At 39.8% G+C, this 16,092-nt stretch overlaps 1 protein-coding gene across 7 annotated transcripts in view; it reads left to right on the top strand.

Annotated features, from left to right (window-relative positions):
• Positions 1-15,655, top strand: part of LOC111154653 (serine and arginine repetitive matrix 1) — a 31,686-nt gene extending 16,031 nt beyond the window's left edge. For 4 of the 7 annotated variants that reach the window (XM_022514433.1, XM_022514434.1, XM_022514436.1 and 1 more), the window contains 9 exons: positions 998-1,078; positions 1,590-1,676; positions 4,045-4,189; positions 4,594-4,635; positions 8,006-8,116; positions 10,730-11,194; positions 11,764-11,959; positions 13,876-14,094; positions 14,599-15,655. In XM_022514433.1, coding sequence (XP_022370141.1) covers positions 998-1,078; positions 1,590-1,676; positions 4,045-4,189; positions 4,594-4,635; positions 8,006-8,116; positions 10,730-11,194; positions 11,764-11,959; positions 13,876-14,094; positions 14,599-14,703 — 1,451 coding nt within the window. In that variant the 3' untranslated portion in view covers positions 14,704-15,655. The remainder of the gene's footprint in view (positions 1-997; positions 1,079-1,589; positions 1,677-4,044; positions 4,190-4,593; positions 4,636-8,005; positions 8,117-10,729; positions 11,195-11,763; positions 11,960-13,875; positions 14,095-14,598) is intronic. The other 3 variants (XM_022514435.1, XM_022514439.1, XM_022514438.1) reach the window with 3 other exon arrangements.
• The last annotated feature ends 437 nt before the right edge of the window (positions 15,656-16,092 follow it).

The raw sequence follows: 16,092 nt of genomic DNA, 5'->3' as shown, positions 1-16,092 counted from the left end.
TTATTTATTTATTTGACAGAGATCACAAGTAGGCAGAGAGGCAGTTGCGGGTAGGGGCGGGGAGCAGGCTCCCACTGAGCAGAAAGACCAATGTGGGGCTCAATTCCAGGACCCTGGGATCATGACCTGAGCCAAAGGCAGAGGCTTTAACCCACTGAGCCACTCAGGTGCCCTTGAAGTTACTTTTTAAGCCTCAGATTTGTCCTCCTATAAAATGGGGGGTAATACTGTCAACAGTGCTTAGTGCTGCTTGCTAATACAGCAAGCATACAAAAGACAGTTGTCTTAATTTTTCCATGCAATTTGGAAAAGAGAAGCTGGGTAATTCATAAGGTGCTCACAGCTCTGCTACTACCTTCGGTGTATTTCTGAGCTGCTACCCCTGCCTTCCCCTGCTCTTTAATCTTTGAAAGAATCCAGCCTTAGTGTTTAATTATTTTTCCTGCTGTGAGGGATTACATTTTTGTGGGTAGTTTAAATCTCTCACGTTATGATGAAGGTTGTATTGGTACAGAAAGATTCTTTAGTATCTTTGTGGCTAACTCATTCCTCTTCTCCAGAACAAATCTCTTTTTCTGAAGATTTTATCAGATCTTATTTCTTAACCATTTATCAGTTTACAACTTTTCTGAACCCAGGTACGGTTGCGTGCTTGGAAGCACTTGTGCTGTTGAGGCCTCGTAGTTGAATGGTTTTTACATTGTGGGGTGGCACCTAGAGGTTTACTGAGTCGAACGTTACACATGTCTTCTACGCAGAGCTGCTGCTACGAAGCAGCAGCTCTCAGTTTCTCTTAACTGGTTTCTCTTGGGAGAAATTATCTGTGTGACTAAAAAGTCATTATAGGGCTTTTCAAGGCTTTCGCCAAACATTTAACTTATAAGCATAGTCACACCTGTTGTACCATTAAAACATGGTCTTGTGTGGTTTTGTTTGTTGTTTTGTTTTGCTTTCCTGTGTATGAATATGTTTTTTTTTTTTTTTTCCTTATTTTTAGTGACAAAGCATAAAGGTACTGAGAAAAGAGAGTCCCCTTCACCAGCACCTAAGCCTAGAAAAGTAGAGTTATCTGAATCAGGTAAGTTTTCGTGGTTTTTTTTTTGTTAAACTGAATTAGATTTTTTGCACATTGCATCATCCCCTCTGGTGAAAGTCAGAAGGATAGGACTGAGTGGTTAATAGCTACGGCTTTAAAGTGAGACCAGCCTGGTTTGAATACCCACCTTCAGTGATTATTAACTCTTTTTGTTTAGTTACTTAATTTATCTGACCCTCACTTCTTTCATCTGAAATGCAGATAACAGTACCATCCTTTGGGTTTATGATGATTAACTGAAATGTGTTAAAGTCCGTAGAGCTTAGCTTGACCTGTAGTAAATAAATTTTGATTACATTTGGTGAACATAGTCTAAAATCAGTGTTTAAATTGGCATTCTAGAGTTTTTTTGTAAGAAAAAAAATCTATCTATATAGTTGTATTGCTTGACCCAATGAGATAGAGGTTTAAGAGACCATTTTCCAATTCAAGTATGTTACATTTTCTGTATGCGTAACTAAAGAAACACTTTCTAAATGCATCCATCTTTCAGAAGAAGATAAAGGTGGCAAAATGGCTGCGGCAGATTCTGTGCAGCAGAGACGTCAATACAGACGACAGAACCAGCAGTCTTCATCTGGTACGGATATGGATTCAGCTGTTTTCTATCTGTATATCCTCATGAAAAATAATCCAGATACAAATCTCCATCCTTGTAGTGAGCATACTTGAGAGAAATATGTGTCTACATAGAAATCTGTTCAAGGGGAGGAAGTATTTTGGTTTTTGGTTTTAAGTCCTTTCTTAAAACTTAATTTTCTTTTCTTTTTTTTTTTTTAAGATTTTTATTTATTTATTTGACAGACAGAGATCACAAGTAGGCAGAGAGGCAGGCAGAGAGAGAGGAGGAAGCAGGCTCCCCGCTGAGCAGAGAGCCTGATGCGGGGCTCGATCCCAGAACCCTGGGATCATGACCTGAGCCGAAGGCAGAGGCTTTAACCCACTGAGCCACCCGGGCGCCCCTTAATTTTCTTTTAAATTGTAGTAAACAGTAGATCTTTACAATACAATAGTAAATATACAGGGGTATGAAATTTGGAAAAGTATATTCTTTTACCATTCCCTAGTCTTACTCCTGAAAGCTTTTCTTCAGAATTTTTCTGTGCCATGTATAATCTATGGTTTAAAAGGGAAAGAAAAAACAAACCCAAAAAACCTGCATAAGCTCAGACTTTGTTGCCTCCCCTTTTAACTTAATATATCTAGATATCTTACCCTGTTCTTAGATCTATTTTTTTTAAGATTTTATTTATTTATTTGACAGAGATCACAAGTAGGCGGGGGGAGGGAGGTACAGAGCAGGCTTCCCAACAAGCAGAGAGCCGGATGCGGGGCTCAGTCCCAGGGTCCTGGGATCATGACCCTAGCCAAAGGCAGAGACTTCAACCCACTGAACCATGCAGGTGCCCCAGATCATCTAATTTTTTTTTAATAGCTAAAACGTTTTATTTTAATAATTAATACACTGTAATTTATTGAGCCAGTCACCTACTTGGACATTAGGTTGTTTCTAGGTTTCCTGTACTTTATATCTGTAAAATAATAAGCAGTATTTATTTTTTAGTTAATATTATTAGCTGTAGGTATTTGTGACCAAGGCTAGGTGTGCTGCCTTTGCTTTTCATTTGCAAAATAGAGACCAAAGCACCCCACAGCGAAATTAAGTCCATTAAAAGCTCTTTAAACATGAAGTTAATCATGGGTTTAAAAATGCATATAGGTCTTGGGTGGTTTTGGTACTTGGGACTTTGTTTTATTTCCTTCTTCTTCTTCTTCTTTTTAAGAGGTGGAGAGATAGAGAAAGCGTGGGGGAGGGGATAGAGAGAGAGAATCTTGTCTCAGGGCAGAGCTCAACACAGGGCTGGATCTCAAAACCCTGAGATGATGGCCTGAGCCGAAGTCAAGAGTTGGACGCTTAACCAACTAAGGCACACAGGTGCCCTGGGACTTCGTTTTAAATTTAAGTTTTGGTATTTGGGAACAGTTATTAGTTATTTTAAGTTAAGGAGACCAGGTGCACGCAAAGTTTTTTTTGTTTTGTTTTGTTTTTTTAAAGATTTTATTTATTATTTATTTGACAGAGATCACAAGTAGGCAGAGAGGCAGGCAGAGAGAGGGGGGGAAGCAGGCTCCTTGCTGAGCAGAGAGCCCAATGTGGGGCTCGATCCCAGGACCCTGGGATCATGACCTGAGCCGAAGGCAGAGGCTTTAACCCACTGAGCCACCCATGTGCCCCCGAAGTTTTTCATTTTGCATTTCCTACCAGACCTATAGGAAAGGCTTGTCACTTACCTTTTTTTTGTATGCGGTAAATGCTAGGGATGTGAAAAGAAGTATTCAGTTCCTAGTGGGACTTCAGTAGTTTTGAAAGTGCTTTGAGTAACAAGCATCAAGTACTTGCTTGAGGTGTTTTTTGAGCTTAGTTTTTTGGAAAAAACTAGTTTTTTGGATTTTTTGGAAAATCACTTTTTTTTCTTTAAGATTTTATTTATTTATTTGACAGAGATCACAGGTAACAGAGAGGCAGGCAGAGAGAGAGAGGGTGAAGCAGGCTCCCTGGTGAGCAGAGAGCCGGATGTGGGGCTCAATCCCAGGACAATCCCAGGGATTGTGACCTGAGCTGAAGGCAGAGGCTTAACCCATTAAGCCACCCAGGCACCCCAGAAAATCACTAGTGTCTTAAGGGACACTTGTATCCTATTGGAGTGTGCCTTAGGAATGATTTATATAGCTTAATTATATAATGATTTATATTTATGTTTGGCTTTTAAGTCATTGACCATATATCGATAACTTTTTTCAGAACTGATGGCTTGTATACATGCTTGCTTGCATAAGCGAGCTTCACTTGCTAATTTGGACACTCCCATCTGCTTAGAGTCAGAAAATGTGGGCACACGCTTTAATGCACAGATGTAACGTAATTTTTGTTTATTGTATAATTATAGATTCTGGCTCCTCTTCTTCCTCAGAAGATGAGCGACCCAAGAGGTCCCATGTGAAGAATGGTGAGGTAGGCAGGCGGCGGAGACATTCTCCTTCCCGGAGTGCCTCTCCATCACCTCGAAAGCGCCAGAAGGAGACTTCCCCTCGGTAATGTCTTTTCTTTCAGTAGTCTTCACTGGTGGTCTGTGATTGTGATGAAACTTCTCTAACTTAAGGGATGGGCTATAGGCTTATTTTAAAAAATGGTCAGTTGCTTCATTTCAAGGACTCATAGAAGGAGATGGCCAGATTTGGGGGGCTTGGGGACATTTTCTTTGCTTTATTTGGTGGTTATCACTATTAGTGAGATCTTGGTAAGTTTTGTACCACCATGTCCTGTGTCTGCATGACTAGATAAGTGAAACCATAGCATTAACTTCTGAACCATCTTTGAACATTTTAAAAAAAAAAAAAAAAATCGCCATTAGTGATATTTAACTCCATTGAAGTAAATAATTTGGTGAATGGAATTATGGAATTTCTTGACCTTTGTTTTTCTCCACTGCTCTCAGGATGCAAATGGGAAAGCGATGGCAATCGCCAGTGACTAAAAGGTTGGTTAGCCACTACTTTGTACATGAGGCCAAGTTTAGTGACATGATTTGCTATTTAGGTTCGCATCCCTATGTATACAGTGGGGATGGCTATGGAGAAGTTCCCAGTTGTTTTAATTTATTTTATTTTTTTGCTCATCAAATTAATGATAGCACTTGTACACGGTGTTCATTTTACAGTACCATTTGCGCTTAGATTTTTGTGTAGTTGTAGTACCTGGATATTTTCCAAGAGATAGGATCATAATAGCTCCTTAGACTTAGTGGGGAGGGCCTTTCAGAAAAGCAAGAAAAACTTGGTAAAGACTTTAAAAAGATTAAAGATGAACATAAGTCTCTGGCCCTGTTCATTGATTAAGGTGTCTGTGACTGTAAAACTGTAACACTTGAGAGCTTAATCATAAATAGAAATCTCAAATTCAGGCCTATCTCATAAGTGAGAAAACAGGCTCAGAAGTAGTGAAATGAGTTTCTTAGGGTATAAAGTGACAAAGTCTGATCTTAGACCTGTGTTGTTGACATTATGGCATTATACTGTCTTCATTAGTCTTCCGCTTTTGGGGGGGTCTTTGCAGCTAACTGTCTGAGTATCTTTCTTGAAACTATCACATTGTCCTCTTTATAGCTCACTTTTTGAAGCTGTGTTGGTCGTCTCACTAATAAGAGTTCTCTTGGAAAGATTCTTTGGACTAGTCAGCAGTGTGATGGAGCAAAATTGTGTATTTGTTTTGTGGAATATTTGACAATAAAAAATAAAAGCCTTTAAAAAAAGGTAAATTTAGATTCCAAGGGATTCTGTTTCCAATATAATTATCCCTGACTTCTGTAAAATTGCTGGTACAGCAGCTAAAAAGTTGCTTTACAAAATCAGGTTAGTGGTAAGATTCCTTCCCCCTCCCATAATCTCCCCTTATGAAACTACTTTTTCTTTGGAAAGTGATTTATCAACACTGAAATCAACACTGATGTTCACTACCCCTGCTGTAGGGTGTTTATATTCTTTAGAAAGGCCTCTAGTTTTAATGATGTTAGAAATTGCTGTCAGTTGTCTAGGATTTGATGGAGGAAGAATTATTTGGAACTGTGCTTCAGTATTTATTGTTTTTAAAAGGGGACGTAACAGCCTGGTTTGGATTACTTCATATGTAAACTTTAAACTTTGAACAAAGTAATATTTCCCATGCTTTGAAACATTTGTCTTTGGGTACCGAACACTTCTCAACGTAAAGCATAAAAGGGATATTGATCAAAAAGGGAAGTTATCTCAAAAAAATTAAAAAGGTAGTTGTCACATCTGCAGCTTCTTGTCTTCATTCCCAGCAGGGCTAGTGAAGTGGTGGTTCAGAGGTCACTGCAGCAGGCTGGCTCCTTCTGATAGAACTTGCTTTTCTCCATATTCAAGGGCTGTGTCACACACTGATGCGTACTGAAACTGGCTCTCACGGAATTTGAGGGGAGCTTCACTACTGAATGCTTTCTACACAGTTGAAAGCTTAGCTTGGCATGTTTCAGAGTAATTAGAAAATGCTTTGTTGTTAGATTAAGCAGATGAAAACCATTAAGCATTCAGCATTTTGAGTAATACAGTGAACAAACTTAGAAAAATGTTGAACCTGGGCTTTATGTCACTTTTTTTTTTTTTTTTAAGCACATATGGAAAAATTGAAGTAGATTGATCTCAAAGAAATTGGTTTTTTTGTTGTTGTTGTTTTTTAACCCTTGAAATATGTGCCCTCTCAGCTTAGGTAGAAATTCTGTAGCTTTTTAGATCATGGAGCCATGTGGTGTCAAGACTCCCATTTTAAGTGATTATTAAATTTTTTCTAGCAGTTCCTTGAGTTATTGCAAGTTATGGGTTGCTTAATCTTTTTGGTATTTTCTCACATAGAAACAGGACATTGAAGGTCATCACTAGAAGGGACCTTCTGGCTAGTCTAAGCCTTTCCTTGTTACCAATGAAGATGAGGCACAAAATAAATACCTCAGGTTATTAGTCTGTCGTAGAATAGGTACCAGTCTGAGTCCAGTTTTTTTAGTGAGAATTTCTGATGAGATTTTATAAACTGAAATTGGGAGGGTGCTTTTAAAAAGAAGCCACATAATCCACAATAATAGCCTTTTACATGATTGTATTTACTAATAACATGGGGAGTTCTGCATTGTATCACTTCATCTTCTTAGTTTGTACCTATAAACTTTCTTCTTAAATCGGAACGCAAATGTCTTTTAAGTCTGTTCCAAGTGAAGTCTTAGTCCTCAAAGGCATAAACAAATTAGAATTGAAAAGTAATGAAAATAAAGTAATTATTAAATTTAATAATGAATTTCAGAATTTGTTCTGTTAGTAACAGAGCTCTCCTTAGTTTTAAAGAGGGAATCAAGACTAGTAAACTTGAGAAAATACTTCCAGGTTCATAGGAAGCCTCAATCAAGCTGGTCAAGAAATTTAAAACTATATAGTATGTGATTATTTTGTATTTGCGAATTTAGCCACCATGTGGCAAACTGGCTGGGTGTATATTTTAATATATGTTTTGGGAGACTGCTGTGAGTTAGTCCAGTTGATACAGTTGTATTTCTCATGTGTTTATTTGTGTTGGTTAAGTGTGTAACAAAGCTTAGAATTAGGGTTTTATATAATTATCTGTGTTTCTACCATATTGTTCCCAGTAAAAGCTTTAGTGCTCAACTTCTAATCCTTTGTTTTTGGGATAGTGTTTGTAGTTAGTAGTGAGCAACTTTTGAATAGTGGAAATACATTTGTAAGAATTGAGAACTTGGAAGAGTGACACCCAGATTCGGGGCCTTAAGCCACTGGTGGCTATTAAAATTTTAAATTTCTGAATTGGAACATGGAAGTTTTTCTGGGTTTTAAAACAGTTGTTCTTAATAAGGAATCAAAATCACCTGGAGAGCCTTTTCAGCATACACCAGCTAGACCATCATCTGGACCTGGTGGACAAACTCACATAAGCTTCCTAGGTAATTGTGATGTGCATTCCAATTAAAAAACAATGTCATTTAAGGCAGTGTTTTCAAACTCTTTTTGCCCTATGTCATGTTGGGAATTTCTGTATCATGACCTAGACTCTGCATATTTATATGCTGAAACAAACATTTTAGAAAACAAAATTTACCCTTCCCACAAGTTAAAATGCTCTGATTCTCTAAAATACTAGTTTTCAGCCAGTCTGGACTGATGATCTTGACCAGGTGTTTTGAAAAACATTGCACTGAGGAGTAGAATAGTTGGTTGCACTTTGGGTTAATGAAGGTTGAAACTGTGTCATCTGGATCACTTAATCATCATGCTAACGAGAACTCCAAATAACCTGTAATTTTTTTTTTCCTTTTCCTTTTGGTGATTTAGTGGTAGACGGAGGAGGAGTCCCTCTCCACCACCCACCAGAAGGCGACGTTCTCCTTCTCCTGCCCCTCCTCCTCGTAGGCGCAGGTCTCCCACGCCGCCACCACGACGAAGGTATTTTATTAGATATGTTAGTTGGAGCTAATTGAAGCAACTTTCTTTACATCAGGATATATTACTAGCATGGCATTGCTCAGCCATTTTCGGAACATCACATATTATGTGATTCTGTTAATATGAAAAGCTCAAAACACCCAGATCTATAGAGATAAAAGTAAATCTGTGGTGCCTGGGAGTGGGGGTATTACAATGGTTACACAACTGAATATACCTAAAACCATTGAAATGTACCTTTTAAAATTTATGGTATGTGAATCACATGTCAGCAAGGATGTAAATTAAAAGGGGAAGTCACTCTGTAGTGATCATAAAGGGAAAAATAACTAACTTTACAGTGGAGAATTCCAGCAGATAGATACCTCCTTGACTAGGGAATCGGTTAACAGTCAATAGTATATACTGGCATTATATAATTCCCGGATACCTTTTTTGGTATCCATATCAGTCATACAGAACCTCAGTCTGATTTATTAGGAAATACCAGACAAACCTAAATTGACAGTTATTCTACAAGGTAACTAACGAGTGCTTTTTAAAAATGGCAATCCTGGTGGGGGCTCAGTCAGTTGGGCATTTGTCTTCGGCTCAGGTCATGATCCCGTGCTCTTGGGATTGAGCCCCACATTGGGCTCCTGGTCTGCTTCTCCCTCTGCGGTCCCTCTGACCTTGTGTTTATGCACAGTTTCTCTCTGAAATAAACCTTTTTTTTTTGGTTTTTTTTAGTTTTTTTATTCATTTATTTGACGGAGAGAGATCACAAGCAGGCAGAGAGGCAGACGTGGGGGGGGGGGGAAGCAGGCTCCCTGCTGAGCAGAGAGCCTGATGCTGGGCTCGATCCCAGGACCCTGAGACCATGACCTGAGCCGAAGGCAGAGGCTTAACCCACTGAGCCACCCAGGCGCCCCTCTGTGAAATAAGTCTTATAGATAGATAGATAGATTTAAAAAAAAAGTAGCAGTCGTGAAAGACAAAGGAATAGTCACACATTGGCAGGAACTAAGGACACATGATAATTATGATGTAGAATTCTCATTTTTGGAACCTGAACAAAAAAGAGACAGTGGGAAACCAGGATTGTATTTAAGTTAATACTAAGTGGGAAACCAGGATTGTATTTAAGTTAATACTAAGTGCTATGGCTAATTTCATAGTTTTGATCATTTTTGTTACGGCTCTTGAAGCTGTTAAGTGGCAAATCTATTTTTGTAGCTCTACTATAAATCAAAAGTGATTTTAAAATAAAAGGTAAGGGAGGGGCGCCTGGGTGGCTCAGTGGGTTAAAGCTTCTGCCTTCAGCTCAGGTCATGATCCCAGGGTCCTGGGATCGAGCCCTGCATCGGGCTCTGCAGGAAGCCTGCTTCCTCCTCTCTCTCTCTCTGCCTGCCTCTCTGCCTACTTGTGATCTCTGTCTCTCAAATAAATAAATAAAATCTTTTTTAAAAAATGTAAATAAATAAAAGGTAAGGGAAAAGGTTTGTAAGGACGTTGCTCAAATACATAACTGAGCAGTATTGAGTGCCTGTATATGCAAAATAAAGTGCTGTAGGTGTTTTTTGTATTTAATCTGTAGTGCTTGAGATGATCTTGCTCAGTAGGTGGTATTCCCATTTTTCAGGTGAGGAAATGGAGGTGCACACTGCCATGGTGTCCAAAAAGCTTATTGTAAAGCCGATCCTATGCAAGAAAACATTTTGAGCTTAAGGTCTGAACATTTCAGAAGCAAATAAGACAGTTGAAATGGAATGTCATATTCAGGTCGAATTTCTAAGAGGCACATTAAGATTATATGGGACTTAAGCATTAAGCGGAAGGCCAGGTTGGACTTCCACAGGGATGCATTCTACCTAGTAGGTAGACTTCCACTGAAAAGTGGTTTCTTTGAGACACAGAACCTAAGTCTCCTTGGGTGGGGTGGGTGTAGAGGTATCTTTTAAAACATGTGCAAGTGAACTCTCCCAAATCCAAATGTCAGTTCAAGAGAGCACCACGTAGGAGAGTGCTTTTTTTTTTTTTTTTAAAGATGTTATTTATTTGAGAGAGCAAGCATGAGTGGGGGTGGGGTGGAGGCAAGAAGCAGACTCCCCACTGAGCAAGGAGCCCCACATGGGGCATGATCCCAGGACCCTGAGATCATGACTTGAAGCAGAGGCAGAATGCTTAACTGACGGAGCCACGCAGGTGCCCCCAGGAGAGCTCTTTAAAGCACAGACTTCCTAAGTTGCCCATAGTAGAATCCTGCTATTGTGGTTACCTAGTTCTTACATAATGATGGGTGTTTATGCAGGTTTCTCTTCTCAAAAAAATACCCCATTAAATTGGCTCCATATGGATTATGTCAAATGACTTGACAAACTTGAATTCATTCTGGAAACTTCAGATTTTCTCCATTAAGCAGAATGTCCTGTTTTCTAGTCATCTAGAATAAATGAATCCACGAGGTGATTTCTTTTTCTTAAATAAGGATAATGGCAAAGCATTTCCAGTTAAAAATGTACTGTCTTTACCTGGTGCCTAACTACAGTTTTGCCTTAACTTCTGGCTAGTTTTCTGTGCAGTCTTTTGCCTTACTCTTTTGGACCTTTCAGCTTAATGGTGTCTATTTCCTAGGACTCCTTCTCCACCACCCCGCCGGCGCTCACCTTCTCCAAGAAGATACTCTCCTCCGATACAGAGGAGATACTCTCCTTCCCCGCCTCCAAAGAGAAGAACAGCTTCTCCCCCTCCCCCTCCTAAACGAAGGGCATCACCATCTCCACCACCAAAGCGTCGGGTCTCCCATTCTCCACCTCCCAAACAGAGAAGCTCCCCAGTCACCAAGAGACGTTCACCTTCATTATCATCAAAGCATAGGAAAGGGTCTTCCCCGAGCCGGTCTACGCGTGAGCCCCGGTCACCACAACCAAACAAAAGGCATTCGCCCTCACCACGGCCTCGAGCTCCTCAAACCTCCTCAAGCCCTCCACCTGTTCGAAGAGGAGCGTCGTCATCACCCCAAAGAAGGCAGTCCCCTTCTCCAAGTACTAGGCCCATTAGGAGAGTCTCCAGGACTCCGGAACCCAAAAAGACAAAAAAGTAAAAATATTTTATGCTTTCTTGACTAGGAACACTAACTTGCATAGTTCTTTATGTTGGGAAGCTTTTTTCCCCCTTTTACTAAGAAATTACGGAAAAGAATAAGCTGGGAATACAGGCTTTTAAGGCATTGTAAAGGTACTATTCACAGATCCATTTTCTGTTTTCAGAATAGTTCCCTGTGACACAGACTAAATGCCATAGGACTTTATACCTGGTTCTTAGGGGTATCGTTTATTGGAGGATGTGCTTCCAAAATTGAACTCTGAAGTAATGCATAGAGCATTTCTTGCATGTCTGTGGAAGACTGATAAAAACAGTCAAGTACAAGGAACTGGCATTATTAATTTCATATAGGAAGAAGCATTAACAGAATGGATAGAGGATTATGGAGCTTAAACTTTTCTAGATTTGGTTGATACAAATTTGATGTGTGTGTATTTGTAGCATCAACTAAGTGGTAAAATATTTAAAGTGACCTGGTTATGTAATGGTGGTTGGTTATTTTCTCTTAGGAAAGACCTTTGCTCTTGGATACTAAATGTTTTGTTCTTCCCTTCTGTTTCTAGGGCTGCCTCACCAAGCCCTCAGTCTGTAAGGAGGGTCTCGTCCTCCCGATCTGTCTCAGGATCTCCTGAGCCAGCAGCTAAAAAGCCCCCAGCACCTCAGTCTCCTGTCCAGTCCCAGTCCCCCTCAACCAACTGGTCACCAGCGGTACCGGTCAAAAAGGCTAAAAGCCCAACACCAAGCCCATCTCCAGCAAGGGTAGGTGTTGCCCTGTTTTGGACACACTTTATAATTTTATGTGGTCACTTGGAAGCAAAGACAAGCTTTTTGCTTTTTTGTGGGTCACAGCAGCAGCATTTTCTGTAGTTCATTTGGCCTTCAGTGAAGCATGAAATTAAGGGGGTGGCGGTTGTGCCACAGTCCATGCTTCATATCCTAGCCACCCGCTAATTGACATTATGTCTAATACTGTGAAATTCTGTAATTGTGGTGGTTAAAATGGGCCTATATAAAAAATCTAGAATAACAGAAAAGAAAAAGTTAACTCGTGATTTTTTTTTTTTATCAGGGGGAAAAATAGCTTAGTATTTTCTGCTGTTTGCTGTAGTGTTTGACACATTTGGGGATTCTTTAATATCTTAAAATAAAACTTAAAAAATTAGATCATGTGTTAGTACAATTCCATTTTTATAATGGAAACAAACACGACGAGGCAGGCACCAGATGTTAACAGTGGTTATATGTTAGAAGAGGAAAGGATGAATAATCTTAATTTTTCTTTATGTATAGTTCCCTTTTTCCCCACAGCAGAAATACATTATTTCTGTAGTTAATGAACCTTGCAATCTGAAATACTAGCCGAAGTGGAAAGCTTGGTATTGTCCTGTGTAGTCTTATCTCTGGCAAGCTGCATAAGTAAGAATAACACTTGTTTTTTTTTTAACCTTGTAAGTTTAAATGTCATTGGGATATTAAAGTATTGGAGTTTAAACTGCATTTTTCCCTCTTTGAGTCATTAATCTGATCTTGAACAGGTTTATTGTATAAAGTCAGTGGTTAGAGGTCCATCTCATCAGTAGGTTTGCCTGAATTATTTTACAAACAAAGCAAAAAGATGGAGGAATTTTAAGTGACTGCTTAGAAATGTGAAATTTGAGGATTACTGATGGGATTCACTTGTCACAGAACTTGACCTTTGCATAATTTTGGTATGAACAGTGGGAACCTTGAACAGCCTGGAACAGGGGCATGTAGACATGGAGGTTTTTTGAGGAATACAGCACAGCACTGTAAATGTGTTTTCTCCTTCTTATACTTAGTGACATTTTCTTTTTTTAGCTTGCTTTATTGTAGGAATATATGTATCATCCAGTATCTGTGTTCATTGACTATGTTACCCATAAGGCTTCTGGTTACATAGGCTGTTAGTAGTTAATTTTGGAGAGAGTCAGTTCTGTACAGATTTTCAACTGCATGGGGAGTTCGTGCCTCTAAGCCCCACGTTGTTCAAGGCACAGCCGTATACCTGAAGGAGCAGACTCCATTCTAGAGCTAGGAGAAGTCCTGTAGTGGCTGGAGGTGGGGCATTCACACAAGCATGTGTTCAGAATAATAGCTGTACTTACTGAAAGCCTGCATCCTGTTTCACTAGTATTGTGGGCGGTTTACAGATAGACCCATTTAATTCTCACCACAACTTTATCGGGGATTGCTGTCCCATTTTATTTAGGTTTACAGGAGGGACTCAGAAGAAATCTTGTCTGGGTTCACATGGTGAAATGGGTTCAGGAGCCAGAATTCACCTCAGACTTTTCTTGGTTTTGCACGTGCTGTTCTCCTTACGTTCGGAGGTGGCTCTGGATCCTGGCCACTTGACTGGCAGTTTGTGGTTGGGAAATGTGGCTTCATGTGCACTTAGTTGGGGAAAATTGTAAAGAGTCCATTCCTTCAAGGTCCATTCTCATTTCAGATCTGTGAAGAGCATCTTTGCTTGCAGTGTGGTTTTCACCTCAGCGTGTGTTCTTGGCAGGGATTGCCTTTGGGCCTTTTCTCCCCCTGAAGCCTTAGGGAAATCCTGAAATTTGTCCATTTAGTTATTTCTTGAGGAAATAAAACGTGTAGTTGGACAACATTTTAATCTGATTAGTTTTATTGCGATTTTTCTGGATTTCTAGAACTCAGACCCAGAAGGAGGTGGAAAGAAGAAGAAGAAAAAGAAGGACAAGAAACACAAAAAGGATAAGAAGCACAAGAAACACAAAAAACACAAGAAGGAAAAGGCCGTGGCGGCAGCCGCAGCAGCAGCAGCAGCAGCTGTCACCCCTGCGGCCCCCACTGCCCCCACGACCACATCAGCACAGGAGGAACCGGAGGCAGAGCCCGAGCCTAAGAAGGTACGTGTGCCTTGTACTTCCTACAGTTCACGAAGTCATTTGATGTTGAGGAGGAGCTAAAGATTTTTTTTTACAATCATGGCTGCTCGGCTGTTAGTTAGCTCTCTGCTGATCTGTCGTCATTCTTGATGATCTGCCAAGAACAGGAATTTGCCAAGACTAAGAAGAAGACGAATGGCTGTCAAAAGCTTAATGCAGCTTTTCCAAATAGTTTGTTTGAGACACAATTAACGTGCCATTCACCTATTGAAAGTGTGTGATTCAGGGGTGCCTGGCTGGCTCGGTAGAGCACGCAGCTCTTGAACTCAAGGTTGTGAGTTCGAGCCCCACATTGGGTGTAGAGATTACTTAAATTAAAAAAAAAGAGAGAGAAAGTATGTGATGGAGGGGGTTTTAGTGTATTCATAGAGTTTTGCAGCCGCCGCCATGATGTGGTTCTGCCCTGCGCCCTACACCTCTTCGCCAGTGTCTCGGGACTCACCAGTGTGACCCCTCTGGTTTCAGGAGACCGAAAGCGAGCCTGAAGACAACCTCGACGACTTAGAAAAGCACCTGCGTGAAAAGGCGCTGAGATCGATGCGGAAGGCTCAAGTGTCCCCACAGTCTTAGGCGGGAATGTGTGTCACGATGTACATTTTATTTGGTTTGTACGCAATTCAATTTCAAAATTGCTAAAATGTGTTTGAGCTTTAGACTATAACATTTGTTGTAATAATTGCTAGGTTGAAGTTCACCATGTAAAAAAAAAGGGCATGGATTTACATTGCAAAAGGTGTCCACAGTGTATTAGTGACATTCTTTCATTGACAGCTGACATAAATTCATTTAGAGTGAAATATTTTAAGCCAAAAAAAATCCCCTTTTTAAAAAAGGGGATTTCAATATTGTTGGCATTCTTATGGTTTCTTTTTAAAGGCCTTGGCTATTCCCAGAGGTTTTCCTTTCTTCTCATTTTTTTTCTTTATTTTTTTCTCATTTGAGTCTTAGCACCCGTTTAAGTTATGATGCTTCCAACCTTGGATGGTTTGCGAGCTTGCCCAGAAACAAGACCACTGTCGAACTGCCACAAAAGTATAAATGAATATTTTAATGCCACAATCTTTCCTGTTGCCTGTGGAGTCTCTGCTGAAACGAATCAGGATTTGAACTCTAGGATGAGACCGAAAATGAAAGCATGTTGTTTGCCAGGACACTGTGGGTTTATATTGATGTGTAACAAGTTGATTTGGAACACTGGAATTTCATTCTATTCTGTTGTGTTGTTTTTTTTTTTTTTTTTTGTAAAGGCAATTAACTAGTCCCAGGAAGGATCCTTCAGTTATATAAAAGTTTGTTTTATGAAATGTCATGGCTCCATTCATAATTTTGTCTTGTTCTTCCAATTGGTATATACAACTTTCAGAGCTCTCGTATTTGGAAGGCTGGAAGGGCCCAGACTTTGAAATAGTGTCTTGTTTTCACTGTTTTTGTTTTATTTTTTGTTTTTGTTTTTTTTTTTTTTTAAACTAAAGCTATATAAAGCTTGTGGATTAAACAGAATAAATTTCTAAATTTAAAAACGTTGGCCACTCACTTTACTTAACCGTCTCAATACTGCACTAACCCACCTTTTTTTTTTTTTTTTTTTTAAATCTTACGGTTAAGCCTGTGTTTTTATCCCCATGGCACTTTTGGCACAGTGAGGGTTGGACAAGGAAAATAAAAGGTGGTGAAATTACTCTACCGTCTTTATTTTAATAATGAATGTGATAAGTGCTATGAAGGGAGAGTGTATGGTACATTTGGAGCATACATGATAGGGCAAAGTTAACCAGGCACTTCGAGCAGAGCAGTATCTGTTTATAGCCTGAGAGGCAGAAGGAGCCTGGCACATTCTGGGAAGTGAAGGAAGGAAGGAAGGCTAATGACCGGAGCGACCTCCCTCTTATTAGGTTGTGTGTGTTTAATGATAAGCAAGTCATTTTTGCCCTCAAGATTTAGCAGAGCGAAGTGACTTGA

This window comes from Enhydra lutris, unplaced genomic scaffold, assembly GCF_002288905.1.
Source record: "Enhydra lutris kenyoni isolate GAN:26980312 unplaced genomic scaffold, ASM228890v2 scaffoldscaffold38, whole genome shotgun sequence".
Classification (NCBI taxonomy): domain Eukaryota; kingdom Metazoa; phylum Chordata; class Mammalia; order Carnivora; family Mustelidae; genus Enhydra; species Enhydra lutris.
Note: the sequence above shows the minus strand (reverse complement) of the source record. Positions and strands in the feature narration are given on the sequence as shown.